General features: G+C 41.8%; 1 protein-coding gene across 1 annotated transcript in view; it reads left to right on the forward strand.

The window, feature by feature from the left end:
* The window catches only part of GMPS (guanine monophosphate synthase), an 85,623-nt gene that overhangs the window by 34,942 nt on the left and 30,210 nt on the right, over positions 1-20,471 (forward strand). Inside the window, exons 4-9 of the mRNA XM_030216485.1 lie at positions 969-1,066; positions 1,555-1,658; positions 5,916-6,109; positions 14,533-14,698; positions 15,258-15,409; positions 17,824-17,997. Of these exons, the coding sequence (XP_030072345.1) occupies positions 969-1,066; positions 1,555-1,658; positions 5,916-6,109; positions 14,533-14,698; positions 15,258-15,409; positions 17,824-17,997 (888 nt within the window). The remainder of the gene's footprint in view (positions 1-968; positions 1,067-1,554; positions 1,659-5,915; positions 6,110-14,532; positions 14,699-15,257; positions 15,410-17,823; positions 17,998-20,471) is intronic.

Consider the following 20,471-nt stretch of genomic DNA (forward strand, 5'->3'; position numbering starts at 1 on the left):
GAGTCCTTTTATTTTATGACTAGCCGTTAAGCCCGTTAAAACGGGCGAGATTTCCAGCTACCCTCCTCGCCGCCTCTCCCTCCCCCCTCCGTGCCGGGCCCCTGCACTGACCTGACAGCGCCTTTCACCTCCGTGTGAAAGCGCTGCAGGCAGCAGCAGATTGCTTTGCTGCTGCCTGCAGCGCTTCCACACGGAGGTGAGAGGTGCTGTCAGGTCAGTGCAGGGGGCCCGATGCGGGGGGGGGGGGGGGGGGGAGGGTGGTGGAGGTTGATGCACACTGTTCGTTTCCAGGCGGCAGCGTCCGACAGTGACTCCGACTCCGTTTCCCTCTCTGTTCCGCCGACGCGAGGGCGGGACAGAGAGGGAAGTCTCTACTGCGCATTTGCAGGTGAGTCTGTCACTTGCCGTTTATATGTTGATGATACTGTGAAATTGACTGACTTCAACCAATTCAGAATGTGCCTTAGACTATTGTTCTTCAACGTTCTTAATATTTATATGGTGATCCTTCTTTATGCATTTTTCCACGTATTATGCTGTGAATATTTATGTTTTTATATATATTTTTATGTTATAGACCCCTGGGAAAGACTCTTCAGCCAAAACACAGCCCATGTAGGTTCTTTGGGTCAGGTTTACCATAGACAAATAAACTTTTGGACACTTCTTATCCGTGGTTTACCTTGGTCATTTGGTACAGTCCCACTTCCACCTTTGCTTTGTATTTTGACTTTCTCTGTGGAAGGTGTGTGGATTACATAGTAAAGCTGATCACTTTTTTTTTTTTTCCAGTACTTTAATGTAGTGACATGACATCCACTTGCAGAATAGCATTACAATCAAATTCAACCAGTGCAGTTAAGATAAAGTCAGTGCAGCAGGGTAAACATGTTAGGCTGGTGAGAAAATATAAATGTACTCCTCCCACCCCATTTGCTATATGCAAATTAACTTTTCTCCTTTGACAGATGATGAATAAAGTGTTTGGCGGCACAGTGCACAAGAAGAACGTAAGAGAAGATGGCGTCTTCAGTATAAATATTGATAATGCGTGCTCACTTTTCAGGTATGGCATACCCTCCGTCTCCTTTATATCATCAGTTGAACCCCCAGTGAAGGTACATCCTTCAGATTTACAGATGTCTTCAGATAAGAGATCATTTAGGCTTCCTCACATACATACTAAATGCATCTGCATCTTAGTCTTCATTTTCTTAATTCTGTTTCTTTTCTCAGCATTCTGTTACAGTCTGCCACGTTAATTACCAGTAGGAAATCATGGAAACGCTAGCATGTAGCTATGCTTTTTTATTCCTGCTTACCATTAAGCTGTGCAAGAGATGTTCTTACCTTTTGACAGGAAAATGGTTAACACGAGATATCTTATGTGGAACATTTTTGTAATCCGAAGTTCATATTTTGATTCTTTACAGGTGTTTCATGTCATTCGTGTCCATACTAGTATGCTGTCTTTCAGAGTTAAAGGAAAGCATGCTCAGTTACTACTTTAAACTTCCCTTTGGATTATGGGGCTTTATTATTCTTTTTCTTCAGGGGACTAAAGAAGGAGGAAGTTGTGCTGCTCACACATGGAGACAGTGTAGACAAAGTTGCTGATGGGTTCAAGATTGTTGCACAGTCTGGAAGTATTGTAGCAGGTATGTGATACCCGCAAGCAAGCCCCACACTCTGGAATGCACTGCCTGAAAGGCTCCACTTAACACGACTATCTGTACTTCAGGAAGCAGGTGAAAACTTGGCTCTTCAATCAGGCCTTTAATGGAAGAAGTAACTAACTTGATAGACACACACACATGCGTGCCCACACACAAACCATGTTTATCATAGTAACATAGTAACATAGTAGATGACGGCAGAAAAAGACCTGCATGGTCCATCCAGTCTGCCCAACAAGATAAACTCATATGTGTATACCTTACCTTGATTTGTACTTGCCTTTTTCAGGGCACAGACCGTACAAGTCTGCCCAGCAGTATTTCCCGCCTCCCAAATACCAGTCCCGCCTCCCATCACCGGCTCTGGCACGGACCGTATAGGTCTGCCCTCCACTATCCTCGCCTCCCAACCACCAACCTCTCTTCCCCCACCTGCTCCGCCACCCAATTTCGGCTAAGCTTCTGAGGATTCATTCCTGCTGCACAGGATTCCTTTATGCATATCCCACGCATGTTTGAATTCCGTTACCGTTTTCATCTCCACCACCTCCCGCGGGAGGGCATTCCAAGCATCCACCACCCTCTCCGTCTGTATCATATCACCCCTGTTCCGCCTTTCCTCCAGGGAACATGTATACCCTGGAGGAAAGGAGGAACAGGGGTGATATGATACAGACGTATCATATCCACTCCTACCCTTGCTTAGATGATAATTAACCATATCTCTGACCTCATGTGCAACTTTCTTTAAATAGTCACCTTACTTTCTAACTCCTCTTTCTCTCTTCCTATCTATATGTTCCATCTTTGCTTATACCCTACACTTTAAAATTAAAATGTTCTATTACGTATTGTGTTGACATAGTAAGTAGTATACTATGCCATACTTTATATTGGTATTTGAATATTTTTACTGCTGTAATTGTCTATCGCTCATTTTTGATTTATTCTTACTGTACACCGCCTTGAGTGAATTCCTTCAAAAAGGCGGTAAATAAATCCTAATAAAATAGTTCTAAGGTGAAGATACGTAATTTGGTGTTCATTTTGTTGTTGTATTCAAACTTTGCACCCTACCTTTTATTTGCTGTGGGTTTAATATGCATTTCAGTACAGCACTTAGTTTAAAAATCTGTTACAAAATGAAATAAAACCGTACCCACTGTCCTCTGGTTCTGTGTAGCGTGACTAGATCTCTGTGTGAAAATCCATGCGGATTCCATAATTACGCGCATAACTTATTTGATTTAACAAGGTAATTAGCATTGTTAACAGTTCTTAACAAGCAATAATGAGCACTAATTGGCAATAATTAGAATTTATGCGCACAAATCACTGAGTATTCTGTAATGCAGTGCGACTAAATTGTAATGTGTGCAGCGAAAAAGGGGTATGGTTATAGGCAGGGAAATGGGCATTTCGTGGGTGTTCTGAAATTTATGCATGTTATAGAATATGGCTCAGTGCGACTAAATCTGTGCCCAGGAATTTATGCCATGTTTTCATTGGAGTAAATGGGTCTGCATAAGTTTAGTTGCAGTGACGTCCACCTAAGCGTATTCTGTGTGTAAAACCTAGACGGAATTGCTTACTGTGCAATAATTTTAGGCATCCTATATAGAATAGCCCCCCAGTATGCAGAGATAAGACTGAGAAATGTCCTATGATTATTGAACCTGCTAACAGTAAAGGGAATACAGCTACCTTTCTGCAGTATTGATTCGCAGGTTAGCCTCCTAAGCTGTACAAGGCACTTTGCCGGGTCCTAAGTTGGGTATGTAGCTTTTATGTTAAGCTTACCTCACTCAGATTCTGGGACAGGATAGGAAGAGTATAGGCACTGCAACATGTCAAGCTGGTAATTTGGTTGTATCCTGTGCATGTATGATAGTGAAAGGTTTTGCATGGTTCTGTGACTCCCTAACCATATTCAAAAGCAAGACTTTTTCAGCACTCAAGAGATTGGTTTGTAGTCAGGGCCCGGGATAATATATATCTCTATCATCTCTATAGCTGTATAGCTATATGCATGTACATTTTTGGTATCTAATTTCACTAAAAAATCCAAACAATTGTTCCTCTGGTATCTCTTTGGATTCCAAATTTTCTTTGCAACTTCAAGTGAACAGGTTATTCCAAAGAGCTTTTGTTCTTATACGCAGAATTCGATGCATTTGAAAGTACTTTGAAGAGCAGTTTCGTCTTTTAGTACAAGCTTTGCTGTTAAGTCTTTTAGATTATTGCAATATTATTTATTTGAACTGTGCTCTGTTTCTGGTGAAAAAACTCCAGACAAGTCAAAATTCCACTCTGTGTTTAATTTTTTCATTGAAAAAATCTGATCGAGTATTGTTATTTTATATAAAGGATCATTGGTTACCGATGTTGGCAAGAATTATGTTAAAAAGGTTTTTGATCATTACATAAATTTTTATATGGTTGGCGCCATTCTACCTAACTGACTGTTTGAGATTGGCAACCTTAGCTAGATCCTCGAGATATATTTGATTGTGTTCCCTTCTGCGAGGGGTAAGAAGAAACTTAGATATTTGGAGCATTTATTAGCGTTCCAAGCAGCGAAGTTTGGTAAGGATATTTCTCCTATCTTATTAAACGCTAGTGGATATTTTGCTTTTAGATGTCGGATCAAGACATAATTGTTTCAGAAATATATATGTAATCGGTTCTAATACATATTTTTGCGTTAGGCTCTCTTTTTTTGGTTTAGCTTTTTCTTTTATTAGTTGAAAATGCTGTCAAATGATTGTATTTCCTGGTTGTGGCCAGCCTACTACTACTACTTAACATTTCTAGAGCGCTACTAGGGTTACGCAGCGCTGTACAATTTAACAAAGAGAGACAAAGAGAGCCTCTGATTGTTATCCGCATTGAACTGCAAGGCTATTGCGGAATATAAAATAAGTTATGTTAGGTTAAACATTTGTGCAGAGTATCTCCCTTCATGATTCTAACTAGACATTACATGATGTGATACCCGCAAGCAAGCCTTCTCCGGAGTAGCCCCCACACTCTGGAATGTACTCCCTGAAAGGCTCCGCTTAACACGACTATCTGTACTTCAGGAAGCAGGTGAAAGCTTGGCTCTTCAGTCAGGCCTTTAATGGAAGAAGTAACTAACTTGTTAGACACACACACACACAGTGACAAAGACTACACAGACTACAGCAGGACATGTTTATCCACTCCTTCCCTTGCTTAGATGATAATTAACCATCTCTCTGACCTCATGTGCATCTTTCTTTAAATTAGTCACCTTATTTTCTAACTCCTCCATCTCTCTGACCTCATGTGCAACTTTCTTTAAATAGTCACCTTACTTTCTAACTTCTCTTCCTATCTATATGTTCCATCTTGCTTATACCTTACACTTTCAATTAAAATGTTCTATTACGTATTGTGTTGACATAGTAAAGTAGTATACTATGCCATACTTTGTATAGTAGTTTGAATATTTTTACTGCTGTAATTGTCTATTGCTCATTTTTGATTTATTCTTACTGTACATCGCCTTGAGTGAATTCCTTCAAAAGGCGGTAAATAAATCCTAATAAATGATTGTTTTCTCCATCTTAAGGAGACAAAGAGGCATATTTTCAAAGCACTTAGCCTTCCAAAGTTCCATAGAAACCTATGGAACTTTGGAAGGCTAAGTGCTTTGAAAATATGCTTCATAGTCAGTACTTGAATCCATCTGCTAGGCTATATGGCTTCATACTAGTAAATTCTTTTTAGAAACTTCCAGAGGTCTAGCTGTATTAATCTGCTGTAGCAAAAACAGAAGCTGTTGCACCTTATAGAATTAAGAATTTATTTGGACATAATCTTTGCGGACAAAAGCCCATTTCTAGTCATCAGTTGAACTGGATTTTATCCTCAAAACTTTATGGTCCGATAAATTCTTATTCTGTAAGATGCCAGTAGGCTCTGCATTATTCTTTATTTTCAGTAAAACTTGTGCTGCAAGAGCAATTGTACCACCCCTCAAAGTAAAGCTGAAATAACTTAGTGGAAAGGGATTATGGGCCTGATTTACTCAGCTTTCCATAGACAAAGAATAAGCCATTAGTAATTGAGGCCATATGAGAGGTGCTTAAAAATAAAAATAGTGCTACATACCCTGATCAGTCAGTTTAGTATAGATATTTGTCCTGTGATATTGAAATGCGGCTTTAAGCTAATGTTTCTTAAAAATTAACTCCTGTTATTACCTCTTTGAAGGTATTGCAAATGAAGCAAAAAAACTGTATGGAGTGCAATTTCATCCTGAAGTTGGCCTGACAGAGAATGGGAAAGCAATGTTGAAGAATTTCCTCTATGACATTGCGGGATGCAGTGGTACATTTACAGTTGAAAACCGAGAAATAGAGTGTATTCGCGAGATCAGAGAGAAAGTGGGCACGTCTAAGGTTCTGGTAAGGTTTTCTCTTCATGGTTCTTTGACTGTAATGATGTAGAAATGAACACAGCATAATGCTACAGGACTAGAGCATGTTAACTATAACTGAATGATAATGGCATTGGAAATGGCTGAGAATGCTGCTTAAGGAACACTCACAATGGTTAAGTACTGCTCTTCTAGTAACACTTCCTGGTTAAAGAGGGTCATTAGAATTAGCTGTTGAGGAAGTGATATATAATCATGATCTTGTTTTTACATGGAGTGACACTGCAAATTTTCAAGGCTGTTTTCATTCCAGAGTGGTTCTAGGCAGCTTATAGTGGGCCATGGATGACAGTGACATCTTAATCAAATCAATCGGGAAAGCAAAACTGAATGACAGTACTGGAAGGTAGCAAAGCAGTATATTGGTGATTATAAATCAACTAGTAAAAAAGGCCTGTTTCTCAAAAAAGTGAAACGGGCGCTAGCAAGGCTATCTTGTAATGGTGGTGATGTTTTTAAGGCTCTCGTCGAAGCGATTCTTCCCTCCCCTCCGTATCCCGCTATTCTGACCTCCCCTCCATGTGCAGCGATTCTCCTGTGCCCTGCCGTCCCCTCCGTGTCCCATGATTTTGGCCTCCCCTCCATTTCCAGCAATCCTCTGCCCTGCCGTCCCCTCCGTGTCTCACGATTTTGGCCTCCCCTCCATGTCCAGCGATTCTCCTCTGCACTGCCCTCCTCTTAGTGTCCCGCGATTCTGGCCTCCCCTCCATGTCCAACGATTCTCCTCTCCTCCCCTCCCATCTCATCTATGTCGATTCTCCTTTGCCCTGCCTTCCCCTCCCTTCGATGTCCCTCAGTTCTGTCCTCCCCTCCATGTCCAGCATTCCGTTGCCTTCACTTGTCTTGCTTGCGTTCGTAACATCCTGACGTCAGCTCGCCTCCAGCGTTCCCTTCCCTCTCACCGTTCCACCCTCTGACGTCATTTCGTCTTTATGCAAGGGCGGGACAATGAGAGGGAATGGAATGCTGGAGGCTTGCTGACGTCAGGATGTTACAAACCCAGACAGCTAGTCAGCCATGGAACGTTGATGGTACAAATTATTATATTAGACAAATAAAAAAGACCAGTGGTGTGTCATAAGAAACGTGGAAGAATCAGTGAGTGTTGACCACAAAATATATACAGAGGGATACTTGGAAATATATTTACCAGGCACTGAATCCCAAACTGGTTTTAATTGTAGGTCCTCACAAACCCTAAAATCTATATTTTTATGATTTTAAAATTTGCCAAGAACAAAAGGAACAATTACAAAAGAAAATACTTCTACAGGAGAAACAATTCAGAAAATGAAGCTAACTCCCTTTTGATGAAGAAACATCACCAACAATCCTTCCAAACAGCTGCAGCACAATGAGGGAGGAGTATATAGCAGCTGTAGCTGAGGCTAAAATATGACCCCTGAACACTGTGTGTGCTTTGAAGAATCTGCATCAGAGGTGATGTTGCAGTGCTGAAATATTCCAAGGAGAACTGTTGCATCAATTGTTCATGATCAGCCACAAGTAACACAATCAAGCAAAACCATTTTTAAATGCGTATACATAGTATATGGATCTGTGAGGACCAGTGACTAAGTGAGTGGAGGAGTGGCCTAGTGGTTAGGGTGGTGGACTTTGGTCCTGGGGAACTGAGGAACTAAGTTCAATTCCCACTTCAGGCACAGGCAGCTCCTTGTGACTCTGGGCAAGTCACTTAACCCTCCATTGCCCCATGTAAGCCGCATTGAGCCTGCCATGAGTGGGAACGCACGGGGTACAAAATGTAACAAATATAAAAAACATTCCCTGAAGGATATTTTATGCATGTCATAACTTTTTTTTTACACATGCATGTACACACATGCCTTGTGAAAGTCTTCACACTTGTACATTTTTCACATTCTGCAGTCAAATGCATTTTGATATTGTGTAAATCTTAAAAAAACAAACAAAAAAAAAACATACAGTTCACAGCTTTCAAAGTGAGAGAATTTATAGAAAATTTCAGAAAAGAACAAGAAGTCAAATGTTCTTGATTGCATTGGTCTTCACACTTCTTGACTTGATACTTGGTAGAAGTCTGTTTTGTAACAGTAGAAGCCATGAATCATTTAGAATACGTGTCTACCAGATTTGCATAGTGGGATGTTGCAGTTCTTGCCAATTCTGCATAACAAAATAGCTCAAGCTTTTTCAGTTTGGCTGGGGATCGTCTGTGGCCCACAGTTTTAAGTTTTGCCACAGATTTTCTATTGGATTCAGGTCTGAACTTTGACCAATTTGAGGACATTTACCTTCCTGTTGCTATGCCACATTATTGTTTTTGCTTTGTATTTAAGGTCATTGTCCTGCTGAAAGGTGAATATCTGCCCCGTCTCAGGGCTGTGGCAGACTCAGATAGGTTTTCCTTCAGGCTCTGTCTACTTGGCACCATGCATATTTCCTTCAGTGTTCACGAGTTTCCTTGTTAGTTCTGCTGTAGAGCATCCCCACAACACAATGCTGCCACTATCATGCTGTATTGTAGGCATGGTGTTAATAGAGCACACAAGGCAGACAGGTACCATAGCCCTGATTTCCACCCTGACTCCCCAGCATTTACTGAATTATTGATAGAGCAGGAGTAATCCATCCTGCCTCATTGCTGACCCAGATTCAAAATGGCGGTTCTGACCTTGAGCATTAGTCTTGTGGTTCTGCCACTAGAGGTCTAGCTGCCAAATAAGGGTGAAATTTCACTAACACACAAGTGGAGGTTGGAGGAGTGATGCTTTGGCTTTGTGGGGTATTGATTTTTTTTTTTTTTGGGGGGGCGGGGGAGAGGGTTGGCCATGCCATGTGCACAACTTATACTTTTCTATAAGTAGTATGCATTGCTAGGCAAAATACCCTTGACGTGCCCATGTTAATGCGCTCTCCATGCAATTGCATGCTAAGGGACTTAAGCACACATTTTATAGAATAGTCTAGTACTTAAATGTGTAACTGCCCATTATTGGTGCCAATCATGTGCATAAATGGTGGTGTTCAATAAATATTTTTGTATTATTAGTGCCTGACTTTTGGCATATCTTGTAGAATTGTCTTTATTGAAAATTTCCTATAGCCTTTTCTCCCATCTGTATCTCTGGATACCTTACCCCCAATTTCTTTTAGCAGCTTCATGTTCAGCATGCTTGGACTTCTTATTCAAAAATACAAAATTCTGCAGCAAAAATGATTTTTAGGTTAAAAAGATACAATAGTTGATCCTTTGTTGTTACAACTTCAGTGGTTGCCAGTTCAGGCTCGTATCCAATTTAAGTTGGCTTGTACAGTCTTTAAAATCTTGCGTGGCCAATCTTCAGAGTATCTGACCTATTTAATTAAATTGCCAATTTCAACTTGCACATTTCGTTCTTTGGATTGTCATCTCTTAAAATTCCCATCTGTCAAGGATATATGTTTAAAGCGAGTATTAGAAAGTTCTTTTATATAGCAGGCTGCTTACATTTGGAACAGATTGCATTTGAATATCAAACAGCAATTTTTCCTTTAGTAGTTATTCCATAAATTAGTGGTTCAGAAATTGTAATTTGTTAATGTACTCTAACGTCCCAGTTATGTTTACTGGCTTCTTCAGTGTGTTCTGCCTTAAACCAGTTCAGGGAGTGGTGAGATAAAAATGTCTACAATTAGATTTCACATAAACAGCATAATTCTTCCGGGAGTACTTGGATTAGCTGAATTACTGTGAGTTGAACACAGGAGGTGGGCTTTGTTTAACTTATTATAGGCCTTGTTAAGGCAGTTTTGGGAAATGGAGAAATTTAGGTTTGCTATGACATGAGGTTTTGAGACTTTTCTGGTTTCATAATTTTTAAATATTTCTATAATTTGTTCTTTTACGTTCAAAGTGTAGATTTTGCTGTCCAGAGCAGTAAAAGAAATTAGTCGAGCTTCTGGGGTCTGAGGTGTCCCAGTCCTGGGACTTGGGTGTACACCTGGTAGTGCCAGGTCCCTCCCCCATCGCCCCCTCCTCTCTGCCTGACCGGGGTTTGTGGTTCTCACTCTTCTGACTTTAAAAAGAGTCTGAGGTTTCTTTTGCTCTGGCGTCCTCTCCTGCCTTTAAAAAAAAATGCCGTTTGAGCAACAACTCAGTCTGACTCATCCAGTGCGGCGAGCTGATGCCAGTTTGCAGTACCAGCTGAGGAGTGTGAGGACCAACTTGGCATATGACAGCAATTCCCAAGGGGGTGAGTAGTCATTACCCTACCCTTCGCCTATGGGGGCGTGCAAAAGCGGCTTCCGGTATGGGAGCCGCTGGGCTGCTGCTGTTTCCTGTGCCGGAGCTCCGCTGTACAGCCTGACTCCGTGGAGTGTTGTGCTCCTTCCCAGCTTGTTTTGGCGGACGCAGGGCAGCTGTTTTCTTGGGCACAGGTTTGCGCCTGAGGGTGCCATCTTTCCTGCTGCGCCACATGGCAAGACTGAAGCACCGGTGCTCCCTTGGGGAGTTTGGATGTCATTGTTTGCGGTTCAACTTTTCACAATAGGAACCTTGCAGTGTATAATAGTTCAGTCTGGTGGGAAGAGTTTCTAGCCTCTGTGGACCTTAAGGAAATGTACTTTCATATCCTCAGTGCTCCTTTCCACAGACGGACATTAGCAATTTATGACCATGTCATTCAGCCTTTCCATGTTACCAAAGACATTATTTTCAAGGTCAGCTTTCCTTTGCGTGGATGGATTGCAAGTTCATCCATACCTCGTGACCGGCTGATTTGCGGCTCTCTCTATCAAGAGAGTCTGCAAATTTAATCCAAGATACCTACCCTTCTTCAGTCCTTAGGATTAGTAATCAATGTCACCAAGAGTCAGTTGTTTCCAGCACAAATCTTGGCTTATCAGGGAGTGATGTTCCATATAGATTTGGGGCGTCCTTTCTTCCTTTTGCTGTTCAACAATAGGTGTCAACCCAAGTCAGGTTCTACTTTCCCTACCGGGTCCAGGGATATGGGAATTGGTTCAGTTATGGGCACAAGGGTCTCTTTCTTTGGACTTTGCCCCATGGGCCTGATTCTGTATCAGACTACTTCAGGGGTTCCTTCTCTGGTTTGGTCCCCATCTTTATGGTTTCCTTCAAGCCAACTTAGTCTCAGTGGGTGATTTCAATACAGCCTTCCGCTGACATTTCAGAAGTTCCCTCTCTCTGGAGGTGGCTATCTGCAGCTTATAGGCTGCTAGGGTGTGCTATAGCTGGCAGCAACAGATTTTGGATCCCTTCCAGAAGGCAGACAGTCCACCGCCTCCTCACTTGCCAGATGTGGAGTCGAGGCCGGCTTAGTTGACAGTTTTCTTCTATGATTTGTTTCGAGCGTCAAATAAGCAGACGTTTTTGGTGGTCACAGCCCATTGTTTGATGTAGTTGTGCCACTGGGCAGCAGATGCAGCTTCTAACGGTGGCTGGTTCAGCTCCCTTTTCAGGGCTAGCTATTGTTTGAGGACTCAGTGAAGTTGGCGGAAGATCTGGGTGACTCATAGACTTGGCATCTTCCAGAGGACATATCTTTTCAGTTGGGTCAGGCTCACCCTTATTTTTATGACACCAGGAGGCATATTTTCAAAGCACTTAGCCATCCAAAGTTCCATAGAAACCTATGGAACTTTGGAAGGCTAAGTGCTTTGAAAATATGCTTCCAGAACTATGGTCTGGGGCAGACTAGTTTTCTTCAGCGATCCAGTCCATGCAGTGTCTCAGAACTCCCATCTTCATCCGTTCAAGATCCTCCAGATTTCTACTGAAAGGTGTGATGGGCCGCACAATCCTGTCTTTTCTGTATAAAGTGGTTTCTCCCTTCCATCCCATTCCACCTTTGTCTCTTCCCTCTTCTTGGACTTTCACCATGTACTCCTATACTATTTAAGTGACCAGTGAGTCAAATCTTTGCTTCATCCTTTGCTCGGGACCTTAGGAAGGTAATGCAGTTTTCAAAGCCATTCTGGCACAGCATTTTTCGATTGGCAGATGCGGTCATAGCGGTTTTGATGTCAGGGGGAGCAGACCTTTTGTAAAATAGGCGTCAGTGTGAAGCTGAAGGGCTGATCAGCATAGGTGCCATTTTATTCAAAATCCATTTAGAGGCACAGTCTCTCCCCTTGCACCCCACCTTTCTATGCCTCTGCATAGTAGGGCAATGTCTGGGGTGACCCACTGTGCAGAAGTGACTTCCTACATAGCCTTATGCACTGCTAAATACTGAAGCGGTCTTCTAACGCTTGCCATTTTAAGATTAGCAGATGCAGCGGTGGCAGGATCAGAAGCAGACGTATTGAGAACCTGGAGAGCCTTAGGTCTATAGGAAGGCAACTCCTCCTTACAAAACATCCATGCTCATCAGATTCCTGACCTGCTGAGCAGAAATGCCTCCTGGCATAGCCTCATGCTATCCTCTGACTGATCACAAGAAAGGGGATCTGGTTTCGAGAGCTGCAGTGGCCATTGGCTGAGAGAGGCAATTTCTTCGGCTGGCCTCTATATGAGACAAATCAACAGAGATCTGCACATGAGAAGCTGGTGTCAGCTAAACATATTGTGATTGACCAGGCTGGAACAGCTCAAGTAGGGAGTTCTGGGGGGGGGGGGGGACGGATTTGTAGCTATGTAGTGACAAATCAACGGAGATCTTATGAGCACACCTTGCCAGCCTCAAGAACACTACTAAGAGCCTATTTTTTTTTTGGAGGGGGGGGGGGGATAGTACTGGCAGGAACATGGGCAGCGGTGGGAGATCAAGGATAGAACATTTCCCTGGCCGAATTGGCCAGTCCGTAGCTTTGACAGCTGTCCTCAGCTAGCCACCAGGCAATACCGGCAGCTGCTCACCACCCGTTAACTTTTCCATGGTAAAGGTATGGACTGCTTCGGTTATCGGGTCGGAAAACGTCTGTGCATCGCTTTGCTTTTTCTTCACCCAACGCGTAATTAAACTCTGGAATTCGTTGCCGGAGAACGTGGTGAAGGCGGTTAGCTTGGCAGAGTTTAAAAAGGGGTTAGACGGTTTCCTAAAGGAAAAGTCCATAAACCGCTACTAAATGGACTTGGGAAAAATCCACAATTCCAGGAATAACATGTATAGAATGTTTGTACGTTTGGGAAGCTTGCCAGGTGCCCTTGGCCTGGATTGGCCGCTGTCGTGGACAGGATGCTGGGCTCGATGGACCCTTGGTCTTTTCTCAGTGTGGCATTACTTATGTACTTATTTGTATAGTAATTAGCTCATTATAATAGCTTTGCATTCCGTTTTCGTTAGCTACTACCGTGATAGGAAAAGAGCTCAGAGAACCCTTTTGTATATGTCTCACTGTACTCCTTGCTCGCTAAACCGGCTAGAACCAGTGTAAAAACCACGTTGCTGATTTGTTAGGTTTTGTGCATCTGGGCCTTAGACAGCAGAGTGTTAAACATGTACAAGATTTTTTTTTTTAATAAGATACTGTATATATATGTAGTATAGCTACTATTTACGCTGGTTATTTGGTGGTTTTAAATATACATCACCATTTTATACCACTGAGACCTTTGAAAAGAGCACCTGGGTTTGGATTAGGGGTGGGCATTTAGTGCACTATTCAAATTATTTTTTAAATTGTAACTAGGATTAAATTAGTTAATTCTGATTAAAATTAACTCCCCTCTGTTGTCTAGTATTGCTTTCTCTCCCCTGTCTGTCCTATTTCACCTTTCTATAATGCAGCAGAGGGAAGGCATCAGCGTTGGTTGCAAGTAGCATCTGAGAATCACTGCTAGAGACCCTATGAGGAGACAGATAAATGTTAAGAGGGGAGGGGAACAGCGCCTGAAGCAGGAAAGTAGAGAAATGGGTGTCTCTGTGAGTAACAGGTTTAGTAGCAGAAGGGGAGACACTTGGGTGTATATACAGGGGAAAGATGCAGCAGGAGAGGAGAATGGTAGGTACCTGTAGGAAGGGGAAGGGGAGTAATATGCTGTGGGAAGGAAGAGTGTGTATATGCAACTCTTCATTATATTCAGCAGGTTTAAAAAATTTTCATGCAGTGGGAATTTAGTAGTACCAAGCCACCCAGCCCACAGGTGCAATTTAATCGTGTGATTAAAATTTTTAATCATCTTCCCCCCCCCCCCCCTTAATTGAATAGCATGTTGTGCAGGATAATCAGCCATGCTGAGTATTCGTTCAAAAGATGATTGGGGTACACATTAAAAAATTGGAATAATGTGCCCAAAATGTATGCCGTAATTAAGTGCGAGTAAAATTTTAAATCACACTATTAATTGTATTTACAATTCTTAATCATTGCCCACCCCTAGTTTGGATATTTATTCTGTGTTACATCCTATACCTTATATTTTATTTCTTTCTTTAAAGTTTTGACCATGTTGTTTTTCCTCAGGTCTTGCTAAGTGGTGGTGTAGACTCCACCGTGTGTACAGCCCTGCTGAACAAGGCACTAAATCAAGACCAAGTGATAGCGGTGCACATAGACAATGGCTTCATGCGAAAGAGAGAGAGTCAGTCTGTGGAGGAGGCCCTCAAAAAACTAGGCATTCAAGTCAAAGGTATTGCAGTGCACTAGCTGACATTGGTCTGTTTTTGACAAAAATAATATTGTATCCTGATGGAAATAAATCCCTACTTTTCTACATTTTGTTCGATACAGTTGCATATTCAATTTATTCAAGTAATTAACATAGTAACATAGTAGATGACGGCAGGAAAAGACCTGCATGATCCATCCAGTCTGCCCAACAAGATAAACTCATATGTGCTACTTTTTGTGTATACCTTACCTTGATTTGTACCTGTCCTCTTCAGGGCACAGACTGTGTAAGTCTGCCCAGCACTATCCCCGCCTCCCAACCACCAGCCCCTCCTCCCACCACCGGCTCTGGCACAGACCGTATAAGTCTGCCCAGCACTATCCCCGTCTCCTGCCACCTTTAATACTAACATTTTGTGTGACTTTGTGAAATCAACCTGTGCATTTGGAACCCTGTTCAAAAGAGTGCATTTCATCTAATCTGACTTAGTGGGCTGGCAATCAAAAGCAATTTTTTTTTTTTTTACTAAGTTCACACATCATATTTATTAATGACTAATGGTAAATCTATTCTATAGTGGTAAATGCAGCACATTCTTTCTACAATGGAACAACCACTCTGCCAATCTCAGAGGAAGATAGAACGCCACGGAAAAGAATTAGCAAGACTTTAAATATGACTACAAATCCAGAAGAGAAAAGAAAAATTATTGGAGATACTTTTGTGAAGGTACATTTTTGAAGTCTTAATGTTTACAGAAGGATTTTAGAAGCTTAAGGAGTCCTTTTTACAAAAGGGTTGCCGTACAGCAACCTGGAACTACTGCCAGCAGTAGTTCTGACGTGCCGAAAAATATTTTTAGAACTTTTACTGCGGCGCTAACCCAGTAGTAATTAGGGCCTGGTTACCGAGGAAGCCCTTACCACCACCTCAGTGGGTGGCAGTAAGTACTCCTCACCGCGTGACAAGGCGGTAAAAGTAATCTTGCTGCATGGGCATTTTTTTTTTGGGGGGGGGGGGGGGGGAAGGGGGCTTTTTATCCATTGCGGTAAAAAAAAGGACCCTGGCATGCGAGGAAAGATGGCTCCTGATGCTACCACAGGGCCTTTTTTTTACTGCAGCTTAGTAAAAGGACCCCTAAATGCAGTATAGAATATGCCTGTGTGTGCAGTGCAGCCACATGAAAGATGGGAGGGAAGCAGTGTGTTTAGCTTGCTTTCACTACTGGTGCTGGGGGGGGGGGGGGGGGGGGGCAGACATAGCCCTGAGAAACTGTTTTATCTGGGGGCAAGAGAGAATCAGCCAGGCATCCAATTGTCACCTCTAGGAAGCCTCCTGAATTGTATCTTTCTCGGGAGGAAAAGAACAGCTCTTAGACTAATACCCAGGAGCTTTCCCGCTAGCATGGCTGCATTATTTTAGACATATGCTAACATTTGCTGGAGATAGAAATGCTAGCAAGTTTCCTTACTCCACCAGACCTAATGTTTATATAGAGGTGAAATCTGGGAAGATCTAGTTCTGTCTGCACCTGCTGGAAGATCATAAACCTACTCTTCTGGACTTATCTGACAGGATGATAAGGAAGTTTTTAATTGCATTAATTTCTTGCCACTGTTTTGTTTTTTAGGGAGGCAGGGTTTTTCATTGAACCATTAGTTGTACAGATCATATCTTTCTGCAATTGTTAGCACTGTGACAGGTTGGTTTTATTTAATTTATTTAGTTAAAAACATTTATGGTTCACAGTGGATAACAATATGATTGTGTAGATCATTGTATTGTTATTTTGTTATATTTTAAAGAATAACCAGAAGATAGAGGCAAAATAATGGCAATAAGGCCACAAAAGGGGTAGGTACATAGGGTCTTGCATGAACACACAGGGCTTTACCCCCCCCCCCCCCCCCCCCACAAACAAAAAGCACTCTTTGGTCAGCACCACAAATCTCAGGCACTGGAGAACAGAACTCTGCTGTTGTACTTCAGCCTCTTCCTCCCAGGTAGCTGCAAAGGACAGGAGAGTAGGCATGAGTCTGGAACAAACGGAGCATAGCAACTGAGCTAGTCTGCTACCTAGACCAGTTGCAGTCCTCCGATACAAGGAATGGAGGGGTAGAGCCTGGAGGAGACACTGCAAAGAAAAAAAAAATTGCACTCTGCTTCCCCATCTACAGGGAATGGGAGTAGAGGCATGAGGCTTGAGTAGCTGGTAATGCAAAGAAGGATTCTGTTTTTGTCTGCATATTTCCGTTTTTAATTTGTGGTCACGTACTCTAAATTTGGAGGGTCTGTGTTCTGCATGTGTGTCTAAGGTGAAGTATTCTGCTAACATGTAGTTTCTAGGTAGGGATTTGTAGCAGCCTTGTTCTGTTTTTTAATTTGCACCTCCTAATAGAAAGTGGACTGATCTAGGTCTCAGGGTCAGTGCAACATGGTACGCATGGTAAGATGTTGCCAACGTTTTTTTTGTGGGGGGGGGAGAGGGCAACAGGCAGGAATGGAGCAGTTTTCTTATATTCAGCTAGTTTCTCTTTCCCTATTAGGCTCACAATCTGAGGTTTTTTTTGTACTTGGGGCAATGAAGGGTTAAGTGACTTGACTAGGGTCACAGGGAGTTGCAGTAGGAACTGGACTTAGTTCCCCAGGTTCTTAGTCCACTGCACTAACCATTAGGCTACTCCTCCATTCCTATTCCCTTGCAGCAGTCTTGCTAGAGCACAAGGCCCTTGACACCATGCTTGTGCAAGCATGCACAGGCTGAAGGGAAGGAAGTCAATGGGCTGGAAGAAGATAAAGGCTTACTTATTGGCTCATGCAGGCTGGAAGGAGGTGAATCTTCTGTCACCTGGTATAGAAGAAGAAAGCTGCTGAGTGGTCCAGCAGCATCAGATTAAAGGGGGATGGAAGGAGTACATTACTGGAATCAGAATGGGTAGCTCTTAAGCTGGAAAAATAAAAAAAGACGTAATTCACAAAACTTTGCCCAGGATCCCATAAGAGGTAAAAGCAGCTGCAAATGACAGTCTTTATTGTTCAGTGTTAAAAGAAGCATATCTCTCTGTTTCATACAGATAACCTTCCAAATAATAAACTCAAGCTCAGGTCTTTTTAATTTTTTTTTTTTAATTCCTGCATCGTAGATTGCGAATGAAGTCATTGGAGAGATGAATCTGAAACCTGAAGAGGTGTTTCTTGCACAAGGAACTCTAAGACCTGATTTAATAGAAAGTGCTTCTCTTCTTACAAGTGTCAAAGCGGAAGTTATTAAAACCCATCATAATGACACAGAGCTCATCAGAAAGCTGAGAGAAGAGGTAAGCTGTATAGGTTCTATGGTCACTCTTAAGTTGAGGGAAGTGCAGACAGAAAGGATCTAGTATGAAAAGTGATTGGCGTAATGACTAAAGCACATTTTGATGTATGTGCCCAACAGTTATCTGCTCCTCTTAGCTTCTGGTCAGGGCTGGATTTATATATAAGGGCCTCACGCTTCACTAAAAAATAATTAAATGCGTTTGTAAATAGTGAAAATTACAATATAAAATTGTATGTTTTTATATTTTAGTATTGACTATTGTTTTAAATTTTTATTTATCATCTAGTAAACACAAAATTTACTTCTTACTTAAGAGCGAGAGGCTCTTTTTTTTTTAACTAACAGCACAACAACCACCAGCAAGACAATTAAAAAAAAAAAAACCACCTTTTTTGATATACAAACACTTAACGTATATACTCTAAAATGTTGTTCTTTATAAATAGTCTCTAGCATTTTGTCCGACACTGATGTCAGGCTCACCAGTCTATAATTTCCCAGATCACCTCTGGAACCCTTCTTTAAAATTGGCATTACATTGGCCACCCTCTAATCTTCCAGTACAATGCTTGATTATAAAGATAAATTACATATTACCAACAATACTGCAAGTTCATTTTTCAATTCTGTCAGTACTCTGGGATGTATACCATCCGGTCCAGACAATTTGCTACTCTTCAGTTTATCAAACTACCCCATTGCCTTCTAGGTTTACAGAGATTTGTTTCAGTTTCTCTGACTCGTCAGCACTGAATACCATTTCTGGCACTGGTATCTCTCCCACAGCTTCCTATGTGAAAACTGAAGCAAAAAATTCATTTACTCTCTCTGCTATTGCCTGTCTTCCCTGAGTGCCCCTTTTACCTGTCTGTCATCTAGCGGTCCAACCGATTCTTATGTTGGCTTCTTTTAATATACCTAAAAAAGTTTACTATGTTTTTGCCTCCAACGCAATCTTCTTTTTAAAATTTCTTTGCCTTCCTTATCAGTGCTTTGCATTTGACTTACCATACCTTATGCTGTTTCCTATTATTTTCATTTTCTGAATGATTTTCTTTTAGCTCTAATGGCATCCTTCATCTCAGTTTTTAAACATGCTGGCTGTCATTTGGCCTTCCTTCCTCCTTTTTTTATACATGGAATATATCTGGTGTGAAGGGGAAAAGAAACAACTCAAAACAATTTGTAGCATATTTCTAAAAATAAAGCATAAAAAACCTAGTCCAGCATCTCAACCTCCACTCTTGCCAGGGGCAGAGAAGAGTTACATAACATTATCAAACAAATTTGAAAACACACTGCAATATCAACTTATCTCTTCAACTAAATCCCCAAAGACAGAGTAGTCACAAATCAGAAAGAACCTAGGTATTTTCTGGCAGCTCCCAGTCACTCTTGGTGATTCAAAATGTGACATTCACAGAAGTAGATTTGGCCACAGGAAATGGCAGCATGGAAACTTCAGGTCTGGGTAGGGGAGCTTCAATGGGCACTGCTCTCCCCTTCCTTTGTGCACTCTGGTCTTCAATAGATTGTGAGGCTCATTTTCAAAGCACGTAGACTTAACAAAGTACATAGGTTACTATATAACTTTAAGTCTATGTGCTTTGAAAATGAGCACCTGTGTCTTTTCTTCCTGTGGGCCACGAATTATTGGTGGAAAAAGATCACTACCCCAAATTAGCCCACCCTCAAAACAATTAGCCCCCTGCAACTGCCCCATCACCTTGCAAACTGCTGCAGCCACAAAATCTACCATCTAACAAACTGCTCCTACTTCCAAAAACTAACCCCACCACATTACAAACTGCCCCCTCTCAAAAAAGTGCCTCCTGCAAACTGCTTCATCACCCCACTAGCTGTTTCTACTGAAGAAAACTACCTCTGCAACTGCACCACCACTCTGTAGGCTGCCCCCTCCCCATACAACTAACCACCATCCCCAGTTACCACACACACGTAGAGCGCACATGAGTACATGACAGATACACGTATACACACACACACGGATTTCAAATAATTCCTTCTCTGTGATTTATAGCATTTATTAGATAGATATATTTAATTTTCTTTGTTTCATTTTTTAAAATTGGAATTTAAAAAAAGTCAAGTACAAAAAGCACTCAGAAAAGCATTAGCCCACATCAAGTCATCATTTGAGAGAAAAAATAATCAAGGAAATAACTATAGAAAATCACAAAATATATACACCTGGATTTTACGTGAGGCGATTTATTTCTTTGTTATTTCTATTGTGAAACTTTCAGACTGATTGTACTGCTTTCTTTATAGTTTCTATGTGTACTACCAACTAATATCTGTTGCCCCGGACAGGGTTAGATTTGTCTTCTCAGCCATGGCAGGCCCAGGATCTGGGACTATGTCCAGGTTCTAGGGTCAGTGACGGGTTCCGCTGAAAATGCTAGTGCATTTTCGGCCCAAACAGAAACACTCCCCCCCTCTCCCCGATTA

Source organism: Microcaecilia unicolor, chromosome 10, assembly GCF_901765095.1.
Source record: "Microcaecilia unicolor chromosome 10, aMicUni1.1, whole genome shotgun sequence".
Classification (NCBI taxonomy): domain Eukaryota; kingdom Metazoa; phylum Chordata; class Amphibia; order Gymnophiona; family Siphonopidae; genus Microcaecilia; species Microcaecilia unicolor.